This window comes from Lepidochelys kempii, chromosome 7 (genome assembly GCF_965140265.1).
Source record: "Lepidochelys kempii isolate rLepKem1 chromosome 7, rLepKem1.hap2, whole genome shotgun sequence".
NCBI lineage: Eukaryota > Metazoa > Chordata > Testudines > Cheloniidae > Lepidochelys > Lepidochelys kempii.
In genome coordinates this window covers 93061283-93079156 of record NC_133262.1, presented here as the reverse complement: position 1 = coordinate 93079156, position 17874 = coordinate 93061283, and the positions used below count along the sequence as shown (strand labels likewise).

The following is a 17874-nucleotide window of genomic DNA, read 5'->3' as shown; positions in this document are numbered from 1 at the left end:
CACACAATAGTGAGAGGAAGGACAGTGTACCCTTAAAGCGTATTTCTTAATTTAATAACCATTGACTGGAAACCCGACCCGAATAAAATCCAATTTCTTATAGAGCCCTACCCAACACTTCGGATTAAACACAACACACTTATTTCCATCAATTAACCTCCTCTCTATCAACCTGTAGAGTACCTGCAATAGAAGTTTGCAGATCTCGTATTTTCCTTTTGCTGCAGCTTCATGTAAGGGAGTGAATTTCCACAAATCAGCTACATTTACAACCGCACCGTGTTTAACAAGCAGTTCTGCTACTTCATAGTGACCATAGGAACAAGCATTGTGCAAAGGGACAAGACCTCTGAAAACAAGATTAAGCAAACTTCTCTTAATACATGCTACATTTTAGGTTTACATCATTCTGTCAAAAACAGCTCTAACTTTATTACACCATGAATATTCTACAACTTTTCTGAAAACAATCAGATGTTCTGAATTTCTGACTAATATTTATTTTCGCCATTGTGTACTGGTTTCCCTTGTGAACGCATATTTGTCTTCCAATGGCTTTAAATCTTTAACAATCCAATGCTAAAAAATGCTCATTACTTCTTTTGTCAACTAAAGTGGCCTTAATTTTATCAGTGAGGATAACTGTGAACATATGAACATAAGAAAGGCCATACTAGATCAGACCAATGGTCCATGTAGCTCAGTATCCTGTCTTCTGACAGTGGCCAATGCCAGGTACTTCAGAGGGAATGAACAGAACAGGTAATCATCAAGTGATCCATGCCCTGTTGCCCATTCCCAGCTTCTGGCAAACAGAGGCTAGGGACACTTCAGAGCATGGTTTTGCATCCCTGCCCATCCTGGCTAACAGCTATTGATGGATCTATCCTCCATGAACTTATCTAGTTCTTTTTTTAACCTTGTTATAGTCTTGGCCTTCACAACATCCTCTGGCAAAGAGTTCCACACGTTGATTTGTGCTTTGTGTAAAGAAACACTTCCTTTTGTTTGTTTTAAACCTACTGCCTATTAATTTCATTTGCTGACCCCTAGTTCGTGTGTTACAAGAAGAAATAACACTTCCTTATTTACTTTCTTCACACCCATCATAATTTTATAGGTCTCTATCATATCCCCCCCCCCCCCCGTCATCTCTTTTCCAAGCTGAAGAGTCTGATGAAGTGAGCTGTAGCTCACGAAAGCTTATGCTCAAATAAATTGGTTAGTCTCTAAGGTGCCACAAGTACTCCTTTTCTTTTTGCGAATACAGACCAACACGGCTGCTACTCTGAAACCCATCTTATTATCTGTCTCATATGGAAGCTGTTCCATAGCCCTAATAATTTTCGTTTCCCTTTTCTGCACCTTTTCCGATTCCAGTGTATTTTTTTTGGATGGGACAACCAGATCAGCATGCAGTATTCAAGATGTGGGCGTACCATGGATTTATATAGAGGAAATATGATATTTTCTGTCTTATTATCTAACAATGTTGGGAATCATTAGGAAAGGGATAGCTTTTTTGACTGCCATTGCACATTGAGTGGATGTTTTCAGACAACTATCCACAGTGACTCCAAGATCTCTTTTTTGAGTGGTAACAGCTAATTTAGACCCCATCATTTTATATGTATAGTTGGGATTATGTTTTCCAATGTGCTTTACTTTGCATCAACAATGATCTTGCCCAGTCACCCAGTATTGTGAGATCCCTTTGTAACTCTTTGCAGTCTGCCTGGGACTTAACTATCTTGAGTAGTTTCGTATCATCTGCAAATTTTGCCACCTCACTGTTTACACCTTTTTCCAGATAATTTATGAATAAGTTGAACAGTACTGGTCCCAGTACTGATCCCTGGGGGACACCACTATTTACCTCTTTCTATTCTGAAAACTGACCATGTATTCCTACCCCTTGTTTCCTCTCTTTTAACCAGTTACTGACCCAGGGGAGGACCTTCTCTTTTTCCCCATAACAGCTTACTTTGCTTAAGAGCCTTAGGTGAGGGCCTTGTCAAAGGCTTTCTGAAAATCTAGGTACACTGGCTCACCCTTGCCCGCGTGCTGGCTCACCCTTGCCCTCAAAGAATTCTAGTAGATTGGTGAGGCATGATTTCCCTTTACAAAAACCATGTTGATTCTTCACCAACAAATTGTGTTCATCTAAGTGTCTGATATTTCTGTTCTTTACTATAGCTTTGCTATAGTGTGATACTTCTGCTGATGTTTAAAATGCAAATTCTGTACTATATATACACACATCACTATTTCTCACTTGTGTGTTTTGACTGGCCTAAATTACATGATTCAGGTCTTGTAGACTATATAGTGGGTATATTTTAAAGTCCTATAGCAATAGAGAGAGTGAGAATTTCTTATAGCATTATATAGGAAGGATTTTCCAAAGAAATATAAAGTATCTCAAATAAGACAAAACACGAACCAGTCAGCAAAATTCAAGGGCTCAGAACTATCACAAAACACAGACAACATCTTTTGAGTACTTACCCTTTATCTTTTGCATGAACATCAGCTCCATGCTGAAGAAGATACTCAACCACAGACACTCTGTTATATCCTGCTGCAAAGTGAAGTGGTGTGGACTGACGCCCTTCAATATCTCTGCAGTTCACACTCTGAATTGTACATAACTTCTGTGAAACAGACAAAACATACATTACTATACATGTAACAAAATACAAGCATGTAGACACTGGTCATAAAATACTGTTCTGCATATCTGATTTGAAAAATTACTTCTATTTACCATAACCAGAAGATTTAATAATACTCATTATAATCTGTACATGACATTTATTTTGCCAATGAGTTTTTACATAAAGGCTTTACTTTTCAGGGATCCTGTATCCCTGACAGCGCAAAGAGAATCACCTGTTTCCCTCTCTTTAAACTTTTAACTATTGTCAGAACTATTTCTTTTCAATGAAGAACTGAATAGGACTCTTCAGAAAAATGGGCCAATATTACTCTTTAAATCTAACCAGGGGATTTTTGCACAGTACGGGGGAATCAGGACCAGGATCATGAATCTACAGCACTCAGACTGAGAAAGGCTCTCCCTCTTTTTAAGCAACATAAATATAGTTTGACAAAATATGCACCCAAGTAAATATTAAAACTGCGTGTTCTTACTTTTACGGTATCCACATCTCCTGCCTTTGCAGCTTCCAGCAACTGTCGATCTGCATCTGAATTACTTAATGGGATGCCTTCTACAAAAGAAAATAGGGCTATAAAGAAAGTAATTGTTTGTATTTTTAGAGTTTATTTAACTAGAGAAACATTTAAGATCAGACTACTATATAGTACTTCAAGGGCTACTCTTAAATAAATCAGGAAATTCTAGTCAATGTATGTCTTTTCATATAATCCCCAAAATTTAACTTGTGGTTATACCCTTGAATTCACAGGTTTCCAAAATTGTGTTAATTTGCCCCTTGCATTGTCCTCAACTTTGGAAAATTGCAGAACCAGTCAAACTTCCCTATTCAGTCTCTGAATTTCAATTATTCTAAAACGCTTATATATTTAAGCTTATAAATTTATTATTCATGTTTTTTTTCACTGAAAAAAAATCTTCAAGCTATGTATATACTTTCTTACATCTGGCCACAAAGGCAAAACAAAAATAGCTAATATTGATCCTCACTTTTAGCCTAAGAGATTTCTTTTCAGTGACTCTCCAAACTGACTGGAAGTGGCAGGTCTACTAAATATGCAGGAGCAGTCAGCAGATGACAAGCATATAAAATATTTTTTTGCTTGAGCTCAGTGCTATTCCTTAATGGCTGACGATGCAGCAAATGAAACAAAATATGACACCATTTTTTAAATGAACTTATATCCTAAAACAAACAAACATAGTACCTTGTAGTAATTGTTGTACATTTTCATTCCCCATTTGTAAAGCTGTGAAACCCTGCAGTGACACAATTGAGGGATCACATCCAGAGCTCAACAACAATCTGCATGTCTGCAGATGGCCACAATGTGCAGCTCTATGCAGAGAAGTCTGACCAAGATTGTCCAATGCATTAACCTAAAGAGAACATAGAATCTTAAGAATGTAGTTTTACAGGATTTAAGAACATCAGGGACCTTATTTTCACAAATGACCAGGCAGAAGTTCACAATGAGCACTTAGGTCAACAGATCTGACCCCTGGAACCGTGAAGGAGAATCTTGATTTTCACTTTAAAAAAAAAGTTTAACTCATTTCCATGCAAAGGTAACCTAGAAAATATGAAAAATGTAAGCCCGTCACTAATGATGAATACAACAAGCAGCTGGGCTTTTATTTTACAGCAAAAGGGTAGCAGGGACCTAAGGATCCTGCAGCCCTTAACTTCCAGTACATTTATTTAAAATGAATCAGTAAAGTTGGGGTTTTACCCAGAAAATTATTTCACTAACCCTCTCCAAAATCCTTAGGCAGTGCCTGTGCAAAGCAGTCAGATAAAGATGGACACGAATAATTGGTAGCTAGAGGTGTTGGCACAAGTTATATTGCTGACCATTTACCAAATCTTAAGGGCAGCTTTGCTTAACAATTTTAGCCCTCACTTAAGTTGGTACTGCCGCTAACCCAGGCAGCTGCTCTGCTAAGGGTGTGGCTCCCATTGCCACAGCAGCTGCTGTAAGAGGAACTCCCCTCCTTCATCTTACACCAGTACTGCCAGAGGCATGTGGAGAACAAACTACGCAGTCTCCATATGTTTCTCCCCACCAACCACTCCAGTAGCACAAAAGGATGATTGATCAATCTGCCACTGCACAGCTACTGCAACCTGCCAGTCCTCTCAGGGTATGTCTACACAGCAATGTAAGCCCAGGCCTGAGCTCAAGCCTGACTACCCTTGTGTCCACTCACCAATTGTGCTAAACTAGGATTCGGATCTAGGGTCCCAGGACCCTGCAGGGCTGGAGGGTCCAAGCCCTATTGCTTTCCTGCGTGCATGTGACCCTGGCTTAACTTGGGCCCTGTAAGTCCTCCAGATGTATCCCAGAGTTCCTGGTGGCAGAAGAGCTATTACTACCTGCATTCAACCACTTCCTGGCCAACTGCATTCCCACTTCCTGCTCCAACTCCTCCTTGCTGTTGCGTGGAAGAGCCTTGGAGCAGAAAGCAAAGCTGACAGGCGGGAGGAGGCTCCTGGCTGTTGGGGGTCATCCCTCCCCTGGCCTGTGGCCATGCTTAACCAGATCTGCTGCTCTGCCTCCCTGTAGGGCAGTCCCGGCTCCACTCTCTGGCAAGGGTGCCCGAGAAGTGTGCGCTGTGAGGGGAGTGAATGGAAGCCAGCCTCAAAACTCCCCCCCACCCACCCAGGGATCCTTTTTTCCTGCCTCCCAGAGTGTGGCAGGGGCAGGGATAAGGGATCTCAGGGGACTGCTGGAGCACACTGCACACTAGCCCTGGCGATGCACTTCACCGCTTTGCAGTTGGCAGCGGTCAGGCTCTGATGTGTGCGTATTTTTCCTCTGAAACCTTCTTAGGTCAAATATCAAAACAGACAAAAACAAACAGAAAAACCAACCAAACAAAACCACCTTTGTTGAACATCCAATTTTAAAAATTAAGAATTTCAAAGTTTCATTTTGAAAGACCTGGGCAGTGATGTCCTAATGATCCTGAGAACAGGTGCAAATGGGCATTTTCCTGCCAATGTGACTCAGCCTAGAGGTAGAAAGCCCAATTCTCAGGTTAGATGATAGTTCAGTATAAAGCCTTCTCAAACTACAGTCATTCTCCTGAGACAGCCACCAAAGGAGCTAGTTATGAAGTTTATGTACTCATGTGCTCCTTATGGGCACCTGAGTTCCATCAATGGCACCACTACAGTTAGGAAACAGGGTGGGCAGTAGTGTTTCCCACAGTGTAACACATTCGTGGGGCTAGTGTCAACACTAGGGAGTGGGGCGCTAGGCACTCTGGAATAGGATTACTTTGACTCAGATCTGTGCACTGCAGTGTGGATGCCAGAGCCCTAGGTTTGAGCACAGGTCAGAAAATTCTAAGTCTAGGGTTAAAATACAGTATTAACACTCAAGTCAGGGTTCTCTGACATGGGTCAGCTGACTCTAGTCCCACTAACCATAGGATTACATTGCTATGTAGACATACCCTTAGCTTCAACATGGAGTTTAAAGAGCCAGTAGCAGGAGTTCTGCTTCAACCAACATCATGCAAGGGAAGCCTGTTTTCCTTCCCTTCCATATCAGCCAAAGTAGACTAGACATCCTAAAGATACACAAGACACACATTCCCTGAATGACTACCCTGCCCACCACAAAGGGGGACCCACTCTTCACCTGTTTGCCCCATAGCTAGAAGCCTCAATATGACACACTGCTTCTAGGTAGGGGAGCCACCTAGAGAGTGCTCTGTGACATGCTAGGGAGGAATAAACACGGTGGGTTGAGAGTTATTAGGGAAAATGGCTTAGAGTAGCAATTCCCACTCCACATGGCAAATAGCATTACCATTCTCAGTTAAATGAACTAAGAGTTAAAAAAGGAACACAAAATATCTAGTCTGCTCTTGAACACAGCATCTAGGCTGGAAGAGGATGCATTTTTCTTTGAAGTTCAGCATTTAACAACAGGTCTTGGCAAGTACCACAGGTTCAAAAGGAAAATCTTACTGTTTTATTAATACACGTCCAGTGAGGCTGAAGGTACGTTAGACCACTAAAACATGGCCTAGAATGCATTAGAAAAGGGAACTGTGAAAATTCTCAACTGCAGTAATACTGCGTGAGACAAACGTTCATTCCTATTACTCTGCATATAGGGACATATTCAGTATGTTACTGAAGTTTAAGGAATTTAACGGCATATTACGCTGCATTAGTAGGAGCATTGCCAGCAGACTGAAGGAAGTGATTATTCCCCTCTATCCAGTTTTGGGCGCCCCACTACAGAAAGGATGTGGACAAACTGGAGAGAGTCCAGCAGCAGGCAACGAAAATGAGTAGGGGGCTGGGGCACAAGACTTATGAAGAGGGCTTATTTAGTCTGCAGAAGAGAAGAGTGAGGGGAGATTTGATAGCAGCCTTCAACTACCTGAAGGGGAGTTCCAAAAGAGGATGGAGCTAGGTTGTTCTCAGTGGTGGCAGATGACAGAACAAGGAGCAGTGGTCTCAAGTTGCAGTGGGGGGAGGTCTAGGTTGGATGTTAGGAAAAACTATTTCACTAAGGGGGTGGTGAAACACTGAAATGGGTTACCTAGGGAGGCGGTGGAATCTCCATCCTTAAGAGGTTTTCAAGGCCTAGCTTAACAAAGCCCTGGCTGGGATGATTTAGTTGGGGTTGGTCCTGCTTTGAGCAGGGATTTGGACTGGATGACCTCCTGAAGTTTCTTCCAACACTAATCTTCTATGATTCTATGAATTTTGAAAGTTAGTTACACTTTTAAACTACTTTTACTGAGGAACCAAAAGCCAATTTCAAAAGACATTTGTGACAAATAATTAACTATGACAGTTAAACCTACTGCTTGTGAGAGTTACAGTCAGAGCTTGAGGGGGGAGGAGCCTGGGTCTCATATATTATCCCCACCCTCCTCATGTCACTGTTTAACTACTAAACAAGAGGCTTTGTCTATATCAGCTAATATTGGCCATTCTGACTTGAGAACCTCTGGATTTTTCTAATAACTAAAAAGAAAAGGAGTACTTGTGGCACCTTAGAGACTAACAAATTCATTTGAGCATAAGCTTTCGTGAGCTACAGCTCACTTCATCGGCATCGGATGAAGTGAGCTGTAGCTCAGGAAAGCTTATGCTCAAATAAATTTGTTAGTCTCTAAGGTGCCACAAGTACTCCTTTTCTTTTTGCGAATACAAACTAACATGGCTGCTACTCTGAAACCTCTAATAACTAAGTCATTCACTAACTCAACCCTACAACAAGTAGCTTTCTATTCTCTAGACTTCTCTGTTTCTCTCAATAGCCATGTCAGAAGCCATATAGCAGTCAGCCTGTAATCAAGTTCCAAAAATCAGAATCCTGAGTCTTTATTTTAGCAGTCTTGTTCAATGTGATTACATTAAGTGGCACGCCCTATTTCCATACTTCCTCTATGTGAAAACTTGACCAAAATGCGGTGCATTATAGCAGCTGTGCAACATTATGACTTGATCTTAATTATTGCCAGTGACATCATTTAAATTTTTCTCCATTTTATCTTTTCAAATTTAAGTCCCAGATCTCTTACATACTATTTTTCTAATTAGTTTATCTGCTACCTCCTCTCTTGTTGTGTTTTTGTAAAACACGTTCACAATTCTACTGCTTGTAATTAAGCACCAAATACATCTTTTTTCTGTACTTAGTGAAAGTAGTAGAAATTAGTAAAACTATACTGTTTTCTCTTTTAAAACTTGACAAAATGTATGAAGTCGATAAACATAGTTCTATACGAGTGTGTATATCATCTCTCTGTCTTGCATATGTAAACATGTATACTTACAAAACTAATTCTATGCACAATGCTGAATTTACAACTGCAGTCTGTCATCTTTGTGCTACAGTGTTACATCTTATAGATAATTCTAGCCAAAGAAATACAGGAAGTAATTCATACCTTAGCTTCATGCTTCACAACAACTTCAACAACATCATTATGAGCTTTTTCTGATGCCACATGGAGAGGTGTCAAGAAGCTTTATTAAAAAATAAAAATTACAGTTAAGTTGTATGCTATAAAATTATCCTGAACAATTAATAGCATCCATCAGTAGCACTCACTCTTTTGTCTTTTCATTGATGTTGGCTCCTTTTCTCAGAAGTAATTCACAGACTTGCTTTCTCTTGGGATACAGAGATGCAGCAGCACAGTGCTAAATATTTCAAAATTGCAGCATTAATAATGATCTCGTTATATATAGCATTTTATTAGTTGCTAATGACTGGCAAACTAAAGCAAGATCCTGTATCAGGAATTGCTAGAACAGACCCATGCAGAGTATTATTAATTTCAATGGGACCTACATATGGGTTCAGGGATTTGCACCATAGCTTTCCAACACAACATTTAACTAAATTTCTAACACTAAGTCAGAGATTCTAAGGCTAGAAGGTCTATCTATTCTGACCTCGGTATAATATAATAATGTTGGGGAAATTAATGAACACAGAACCAGTAAATTGAAAAACAGGCAGATAACATGTTCTATATTTCCTTTATTAGCTTAATATAACTGCAATTAGACAAACTGGGTAACAAGAAGTTACATTTGAGAAGAGAAAATATCTTAAGGATAGAGTCCTCTCTCACCAGTGGAAAACGTGATACTGCAGATCTATTGTTGATACATGAGTTTGGGAGCAACACTTTTAAAGTGGGAGACATTATCCTGTAACAATATCCTATTACAATGCCATGATTTCTGTCCAACTAAACGGCTGATGAAGACTGTCACTGTACCTCAGGGATGTTACTGCAATAATAGAACAATTAGTATATATGATTGTCCTTCTATGTTTAGATTAGCTTGGAGAACAGTCCTACTGATTACTTCAATCACAGAGCAGCCTTCAATACTTTTAAGCTTACATAGTATCTTACTCCTGAGGGATTTAGTAATTAATATATTAATAATCAGAGGCATAGGTTCTAGAAATGGCACATAAATACATGAAAGGTATATGAGCACTTTGATGAAACTGATTCAAAGTGCTTTAAAACAAGGAATTTAGGCCCATTTTTAAAGGTATTCAGGTGTTGCTGTGCTCAGAGTTGCAACACCTAACAGATCTATGAGCCTAAGTCTCATGTTCAAAAGAGATTTAGGAGCCAAAATCCCATTGATGGCCAAAGAGTTTTTGGCTCCTAAGTGACTAAATCCCTTTTGAACAGGAGACTTAGGTGCTGCAACGCTGAGCGCAGCAATGTCTAAATATCTGGGCCTTAGTCTCAATATTTATAGTAAAGCAAATATCTCCATTTTACAGATCAGGAAACAGGCAGAGAGTGATTAAGTGACTTGCTTAATGTCACATGGGCATCTGGACCAGAGGGAACAGAACAAAAATTTCTGGACTTCCCACCTTACCTTTAGATCACCTGTACTCCTACACCCCAACAATTAACCACAAGCTGGTCTGTCTCCATCTTAACAGTTCCAGAATAGAAAATTATAACTAGCAACCCGGAGTTGAGATGTGTGTGGTCTATAACTATCAAAGAGTTATGTTTGTATGTCTGATTGATAACCTATAAAAAAAATACCAAGACTGATACCAAGCCAAAAGAAAAATCAACTAAAAACTCTAATATTAGTGTATGGGAGAAGATTCTCAGTATAGCCCACTTAATTGAGGTGGACAAAGTTTGGTATAACAGTGCCTAGGACAGGGGTCTCAAACTCAAATGACCACATGAGTACTAATGCATTGGCCCAAGGGCCACATCATTAACACCCCACCCTTGCTGCCCCTGGCTCCACCCCCACTCCACCTCTTCCATGAGGCCCTGCCCCTGCCCCACCTCTTCCTTGCCCCCATTCCAATCCCTTCCCCGAAGTCTCCACCCCAACCCCGCCCCCCTCCCTGTCCCCAGGGGGAGCAGGAGGGGTGCAGGGTGTGGTGGGGGCTCAGGGCAGGGAGTTGAGGTGCAGGAGGTGTGCATGGCACGGCAAGGGGCTCAGGGCAGGGAGTGCAGGAGGTGTGCAGGGTGCAGCAGGAGGCTTAGGGCAGGGAGTTGGGATGTGAGGTGCAGGAGGGGTGAGGGGTGCAGGGCGCTGCAGGCAGGGGCGCAGGAGTGCGGGGTGCGGCAGGAGGCTCAGGGCAGGGAGTTGGGGTGTGCGGTGCAGGAGGGGTGCGGGCTCCAGCCCCGCGCCACTTATCTAGAGCAGCTCCCGTGCGCACTGGGGCCAGGGCAGGCTTGCTGCCTGCCCGCCCTGGCCCCGCACCTCTCTGCTCTGCTCCAGTCCAGGAAGCAGCCGGAACCACGTCCCGCCGGGGGAAGGGCCTGCGCTACGGCACACAGCTCTGTGTGCTGCTCTTGCTGCTCCTCCAGGTACCTCCCCTGAAGCTCCCACTGGCTGCGGTTCCCTGTTCCCGGCCAATGGGAGCTGCCGGGGGGGCTGGGGGGGGGGGAGCAGCGTGTTTTTGCCTGGAAGCGAGAGTAACACACTGAGCCCCCTGCCCCATCCCAGAGCCACAGGGGCATGGTTCCGGCTGCTTCAGGGAACGGTGCGGGGTTCGCGGTGCCACGGGGTACGCAGAGGTGCACGTGGGAGGGGGTGCGCAGGGAGCTTAGTAGGCCGCACAAAAGAACCTTGTGGGCCGCATGTTTGAGACCCCTGACCTTTGAGAAGGACTTTGAGAATCTTGAAATCTATGTTAATTACAAAGATGGATCAATAATTTGTACATATTGGATGAAATCCTGGCCTCAGTGAAATCAATGAGAGTTTTACCATTGACTTCAATGGAGCCAGGATTTTACCCATTTTATTTCTTTGATTTGAGAATCAGTATAGTGAGATTTAGATTTGAAGGCTGAACTTATAAAATTACTCAAATAGCTAGCAACAAAATGTATTTAATTATTATTTATATAACTATATTAGGAAATCTAGTTTCAGGCTCTTAATATTTGCATAGATTTACTAGACTAAATTCATCCCTGGTACAAGAAAAAGGGCAAGGGAATTACATTAGTTGAATCTGGACCATGTAATCCAGTATTTCTGGAAACAACTCTTTTCAGGAACTGTAACTAGGTCATACCTAGGACCCTACTAAATTTCAAGGTCATACAATTTAAAAAATTGTCAATTTCTTGATTTCAGATATTTATATCTGAAATTTCATAATGTCGTAATTGTAAGTGTCCTGACCCAAAAAGGAGGTGGGGGGTGGGTCACAAGGTTATCGTACGGTGTTTGCGTTACTGCTACCCTTACTTCTGCTGGCAGCGGCACTGCAGGAGCCCAGCTCTGAAAGCAGAGCCACTGCCAGCAGCAGTGCAGAAGCAAGGATGGCATGGTACCGTATTGCCACCCTTACTTCTGTGCTGCTGCCTGCAGAGCTAGGCCCTCAGCAGCCACACTCTCCGGCCGCCCATCTCTGAAGGCAACAGTGCAGAAGTAAGGCTGGCATCGTATGGTATTGCCACCCTTACTTCTGCGCTGCCTTCAGAGCTGGGTGCCTGGCCAACAGCCACCAAGCTCTAAAGGCAGCGCAGAAGTAAGGGTGGCAATACCAAGACCCCCCCTAAAATAACCTTGTGACTCACCCCGCCGTGCAACCCCTTTTTAGGTCAGGACCCCTTTGAGAAACATTAGCCTCCCCTGTGAAATCTGTATAATATAGGGTAAAAGAACTCAAAAGACCAGTTTCATGATCCATGACACATTTTTCATGGCCGTGAATTTTGTACCATGGGCCATATAAAGGATATTACACAATACCATTTTCTGTTCTCTTTCCTCATCTCCCTTTCCTTTTACTTTGTTTGCCATTTCCTCTCTGTCTCCCTCAACGTATAATAACTATCAGAATAAAGTAATCAAGAGCAAGAGTGGGAATCAAGCATGAGTTTGTAATGATCAAGCCACACAAATCTGATTTATTTTAACAATTACTAAAATTACTAGATGAAGGTGCCAAACACTTTTCATATGGATTGAAAACTGGTTGGATTCTAAGCAAAACAAAATTAGGATAAATGGCTGTGTCAGGAATACAGGCAGAGAGAAAGCTGCCTACTGCAGTGCTGCAGCAGTTGGCATTAGACTTAGCTTATCTTTATTCTTTCAACTCACTGATGAAACATTCATATGAAATTACACTGAAAAGTGAAACGAACACATACAAGGATAGAACTACAAAAGCCATTTGAAGAGATTAGAAATAGGAGCATACAGTAAGTGTGGTTCAACCTGAAAAAATTGCAAGCTAATATATGTAGAAGAAAACTTAGAAACTCAAGTATTCAGTGGATTGAGACAAATGACAGTGGTATAGATAACCTAGAGAAAATAGACAAATTCGTTACAACCTTTCACTGATATAGTAGCAGAGAATTATCCTGCAAGACTTGACAGGAATGTGAAAAGTTTAAATTACAAAGGACACTCTAGATGTGTTATCTTAACTTATTATACACTACAGTTGACTTGCCAGTCTTTACAATGTCAGGTTCTCAGAAAATGGAATTTGTGTGTTTTAAAGCATTGCCCAACATATTTAGTTTAGCATCTTAACATCTTAAATCACTAATATATCTGAAATATTACCAATGCTGTTTCATGAGTTTGAGGATGCTTGAAATTCACTGTTTCCAAAGATAGATATTTTTTGATGCGAGCTACATCTGATTCTCGTGCCGCCTGTAGCAAGGAGTGACCTTTGAATTCATCTAGAAAAGAAAGATTATATTCTTAATCTGGTCTGGAAAGTATTAAAGGGATTGTTCGCTTCTAGTAGGGGAAATCCTGCTCTCAGTGCATGGTAGAGACTTTAGAAAGCCATTTCTAGTAATTTACTGTACACAGGTTCATTATATGATGTAGCCCAGCACTCTATATACTCCAGAAAATTGCTACTTTGTCCATGCACAGGCTGAGCATGAGGATTCCTTAGCTATGCCAGACAGAACTCATGTCCCAATTCTCCAATTCAGAAGTTGAGAGAAAGTGATAGCATTTCATCTTCAAAACAAATGTATTCATAGTTCTAAGTAATTATGCTGGTGGATTTTTTTGTTCAAATGACCTTTGCTGAAGAGAAAAATGATATTGCTGGGAATACGTTTTTTGAAAGATCATAGGGAGAAGTGGGGAAGCAGCAGGAAGAAAACAGGATTCTAGGAAAGAAAAATCTACACAAGCCATTACAGCCACAAGACTGTTGAATAGTAACTAAAATCAGTTTTTAAACCTATGTTCAAAAGGGCCCGTTAGTTGTATATATTTGAGACTATTTCATGTTTTAGGATAATACAATCTTCAGGCAGGCATTACACAATTGTTTTCAAAATGTAAACACTTTCTTCCCAACTTAATATCAGTGTGATACTGTTTATGAAACTTAAGGCACTCATTACAAAGAAAAACTAATCAATTGTAGATGAGCTATGAAATGCCATCTATCCTATTCATTTTCACATTCACTTTATACTCACATGCCAATCGTTCTTTTAATTGAGGTGTTGGGGCTAAATCAATGGTGCTTTTATTGTGACAGTTCAACAGTGTTGGATCAGCACCATAACTTAACAAGAGAGAACACACTTCCACCCTGTTCTTAGAAGCTGCTTCATGCAGAGGAGTGAACTGCCACAGATCCATAGCATTTACACATGCTCCATGCTGGGAAAGTTACAAAAACAAAGGAGACTATTAAAGAAAAATTGCAATTATTAATTGCCACAAAGCAGACAGCAAGATAAATATATAACTATATACATGCACACAGTTTCCAAGATATTTTTTTCAGAAATATCTATTGTAAGTCCTTTTACAGTCCCCATTACCATACTATCAGAGTGCCTCATAATATTTAATGAATTTATCCTTACAACACACCTGTGACGTAGGGCAGTATTAATATCCCCATTTTATAGATGGGGAAGTGAGGTACAAAGAAACTAAAGGCCTAGTCTACACTAGAAAATTAGGTCAGCATAATGACATCACTCAGGGGTGTGAAAAATCCAAACCTGAGTGGCGCAGTTAGGATGACCTAAATCCCAGTGCAGACAGCGATAGGTCATAGAATCATAGAATATCAGGGTTGGAAGGGACCTCAGGAGGTCATCTAGTCCAACCCCCTGCTCAAAAGCAGGACCAATACCCAATTAAATCATCCCAGCCAGGGCTTTGTCAAGCCTGACCTTAAAAACTTCTAAGGAAGGAGATTCCACCACCTCCCTAGGCAACACATTCCAGTGTTTCACCACCCTCCTAGTGAAAAAGTTTTTCCTAATATCCAACCTAAATCTCCCCCACTGCAACTTGAGACCATTACTCCTTGTCCTGTCCTCTTCCACCACTGAGAATAGTCTAGAACCATCCTCTCTGGAACTGCCTCTCAGGTAGTTGAAAGCAGCTATCAAATCCCCCCTCATTCTTCTCTTTTGCAGACTAAACAATCCCAGTTCCCTCAGCCTCTCCTCATAACTCATGTGTTCCAGACCTCTAATAATTTTTGTTGCCCTTCGCTGGACTCTCTCCAATTTATCCACATCCTTCTTGTAGTGTGGGGCCCAAAACTGGACACAGTACTCCAGATGAGGCCTCACCAATGTCGAATAGAGGGGAACGATCACGTCCCTCGATCTGCTCGCTATGCCCCTACTTATACATCCCAAAATGCCATTGCAGGGCACACTGCTGGCTCATATCCAGCTTCTCGTCCACTGTCACCCCTAGGTCCTTTTCCGCAGAACTGCTGCCTAGCCATTCGGTCCCTAGTCTGTAGCTGTGCATTGGGTTCTTCCGTCCTAAGTGCAGGACCCTGCACTTATCCTTATTGAACCTCATCAGATTTCTTTTGGCCCAATCCTCCAATTTGTCTAGGTCCCTCTGTATCCTATCCCTGCCCTCCAGCGTATCTACCACTCCTCCCAGTTTAGTATCATCCGCAAATTTGCTGAGAGTGCAATCCACACCATCCTCCAGATCATTTATGAAGATATTGAACAAAACCGGCCCCAGGACCGACCCTTGGGGCACTCCACTTGACACCGGCTGCCAACTAGACATGGAGCCATTGATCACTACCCGTTGAGCCCGACAATCTAGCCAACTTTCTACCCACCTTATAGTGCATTCATCCAGCCCATACTTCCTTAACTTGCTGACAAGGATACTGTGGGAGACCGTGTCAAAAGCTTTGCTAAAGCATAGCTATGCTTTGCATAGACAATCCAGGAAGTTTTTGGAAAGCGTAGGGGACAATTTCCTGGTGCAAGTGCTAGAGGAGCCAACTGGGGGGGAGCTTTTCTTAACCTGCTGCTCACAAACCGGGAAGAATTAGTAAGGGAAGCAAAAGTGGATGGGAATCTGGGAGGTAGTGACCATGAGTTGGTTGAGTTCAGGATCCTGACACAGGGAAGAAAGGTAAGCAGCAGGATACGGACCCTGGACTTCAGGAAAGCAGACTTCGACTCCCTCAGGGAACGGATGGGTAGGATCCCCTGGGGGACTAACATGAAGGGGAAAGGAGTCCAGGAGAGCTGGCTGTATTTCAAGGAATCCCTGTTGAGGTTACAGGGACAGAACATCCCGATGTGTCGAAAGAATAGTAAGTATGGCAGGCAACCAGCTTGGCTTAACGGTGAAATCCTAGCAGATCTTAAGCATAAAAAAGAAGCTTACAAGAAGTGGGAGGTTGGACATATGACCAGGGAAGAGTATAAAAATATTGCTCGGGCATGTAGGAAAGAAATTAGGAGGGCCAAATCGCACCTGGAGCTGCAGCTAGCGAGAGATGTTAAGAGTAACAAGAAGGGTTTCTTCAGGTATGTTGGCAACAAAAAGAAAGCCAAGGAAAGTGTGGGCCCCTTAATGAATGAGGGAGGCAACCTAGTGACGGAGGATGTGGAAAAAGCTAATGTACTCAATGCTTTTTTTGCCTCTGTCTTCACGAACAAGGTCAGCTCCCAGACTGCTGTGCTGGGCATCACAACATGGGGAATAGATGGCCAGCCCTCTGTGGAGAAAGAGGTGGTTAGGGACTATTTAGAAAAACTGGACGTGCACAAGTCCATGGGGCCGGATGAGTTGCATCCGAGAGTGCTAAAGGAACTGGTGGCTGTGATTGCAGAACCATTGGCCATTATCTTTGAAAACTCGTGGCGAACGGGGGAAGTCCCGGATGACTGGAAAAAGGCTAATGTAGTGCCAATCTTTAAAAAAGGGAAGAAGGAGGATCCTGGGAACTACAGGTCAGTAAGCCTCACTTCAGTCCCCGGAAAAATCATGGAGCAGGTCCTCAAAGAATCAATCCTGAAGCACTTACATGAGAGGAAAGTGATCAGGAACAGTCAGCATGGATTCACCAAGGGAAGGTCATGCCTGACTAATCTAATTGCCTTCTATGATGAGATTACTGGTTCTGTGAATGAAGGGAAAGCAGTGGATGTATTGTATCTTGACTTTAGCAAAGCTTTTGACACGGTCTCCCACAGTATCCTTGTCAGCAAGTTAAGGTCGACAGAAGAATCCTACCTCTTGGGGAGGTGAATTACCTATGACAACAGAACCCCTCCATTTGGCATAGGTAGTGTCTACACCAGAGGTCGACAAACTTCGGCATGCGCCCCATCAGAATAATCTGCTGGCCTGCCGCAAGACATTGTGTTTAGGTTGACTGTCCACAGGCACAGCACCCCACAGCTCCCAGTGGCTTGGAATGGGGAACCTTGGCCACTAGGAGCTGTGGGGGGCCGTGCCTGCGGACGGTCAACCTAAACACTTCTCACAGCCCGCCAGCAGATTACCCTGATGGGCCGCATACCAAAGGTTGCCAACCGCTGGTGTACACTGAAGCGCTGCAGTGGTGCAACTATGCCGCTGTAGCATTTTAAGGGTACACAAGCCCTAAGTGACGGGCACAAGGTCACAAAGAAAGCCAGAGTTGGAGCAAAGAATTGAGCCTAGGTCTCCCAAACTCTAGGCTAGCTCTAGCCACTGAATCATCTTTCCTCTCACTATGATCACCACTATATTATCATCCTTCCATCATTATTGTCTACATAACTGAATGGTTCTTTAGCCTAAGTAACAGCTACCATTTCCCAAGAGGAAGTTGACAGTTTTTGACAAAATGATAAATCAGTCTGTGAACACAAGAAAATGTTTAGAAACTCAGTTGCTTTAAGGCAACTTATATTTACTA

The 17874-nt window shown here is 42.4% G+C and overlaps 1 protein-coding gene across 8 annotated transcripts in view; it reads right to left on the bottom strand.

Moving 5' to 3' along the window:
* TNKS2 (tankyrase 2) overlaps nucleotides 1–17874 on the bottom strand; it is a 70249-nt gene that overhangs the window by 31501 nt on the left and 20874 nt on the right. For 5 of the 8 annotated variants that reach the window (XM_073353834.1, XM_073353839.1, XM_073353838.1 and 2 more), the window contains 8 exons: nucleotides 14156–14342; nucleotides 13269–13390; nucleotides 8770–8861; nucleotides 8606–8684; nucleotides 3889–4060; nucleotides 3154–3251; nucleotides 2509–2654; nucleotides 184–349 (listed from right to left, as the gene is read on the bottom strand). In XM_073353834.1, the coding sequence (XP_073209935.1) occupies nucleotides 184–349; nucleotides 2509–2654; nucleotides 3154–3251; nucleotides 3889–4060; nucleotides 8606–8684; nucleotides 8770–8861; nucleotides 13269–13390; nucleotides 14156–14342 (1062 nt within the window). The remainder of the gene's footprint in view (nucleotides 1–183; nucleotides 350–2508; nucleotides 2655–3153; nucleotides 3252–3888; nucleotides 4061–8605; nucleotides 8685–8769; nucleotides 8862–13268; nucleotides 13391–14155; nucleotides 14343–17874) is intronic. The other 3 variants (XM_073353836.1, XM_073353837.1, XM_073353840.1) reach the window with 1 other exon arrangement.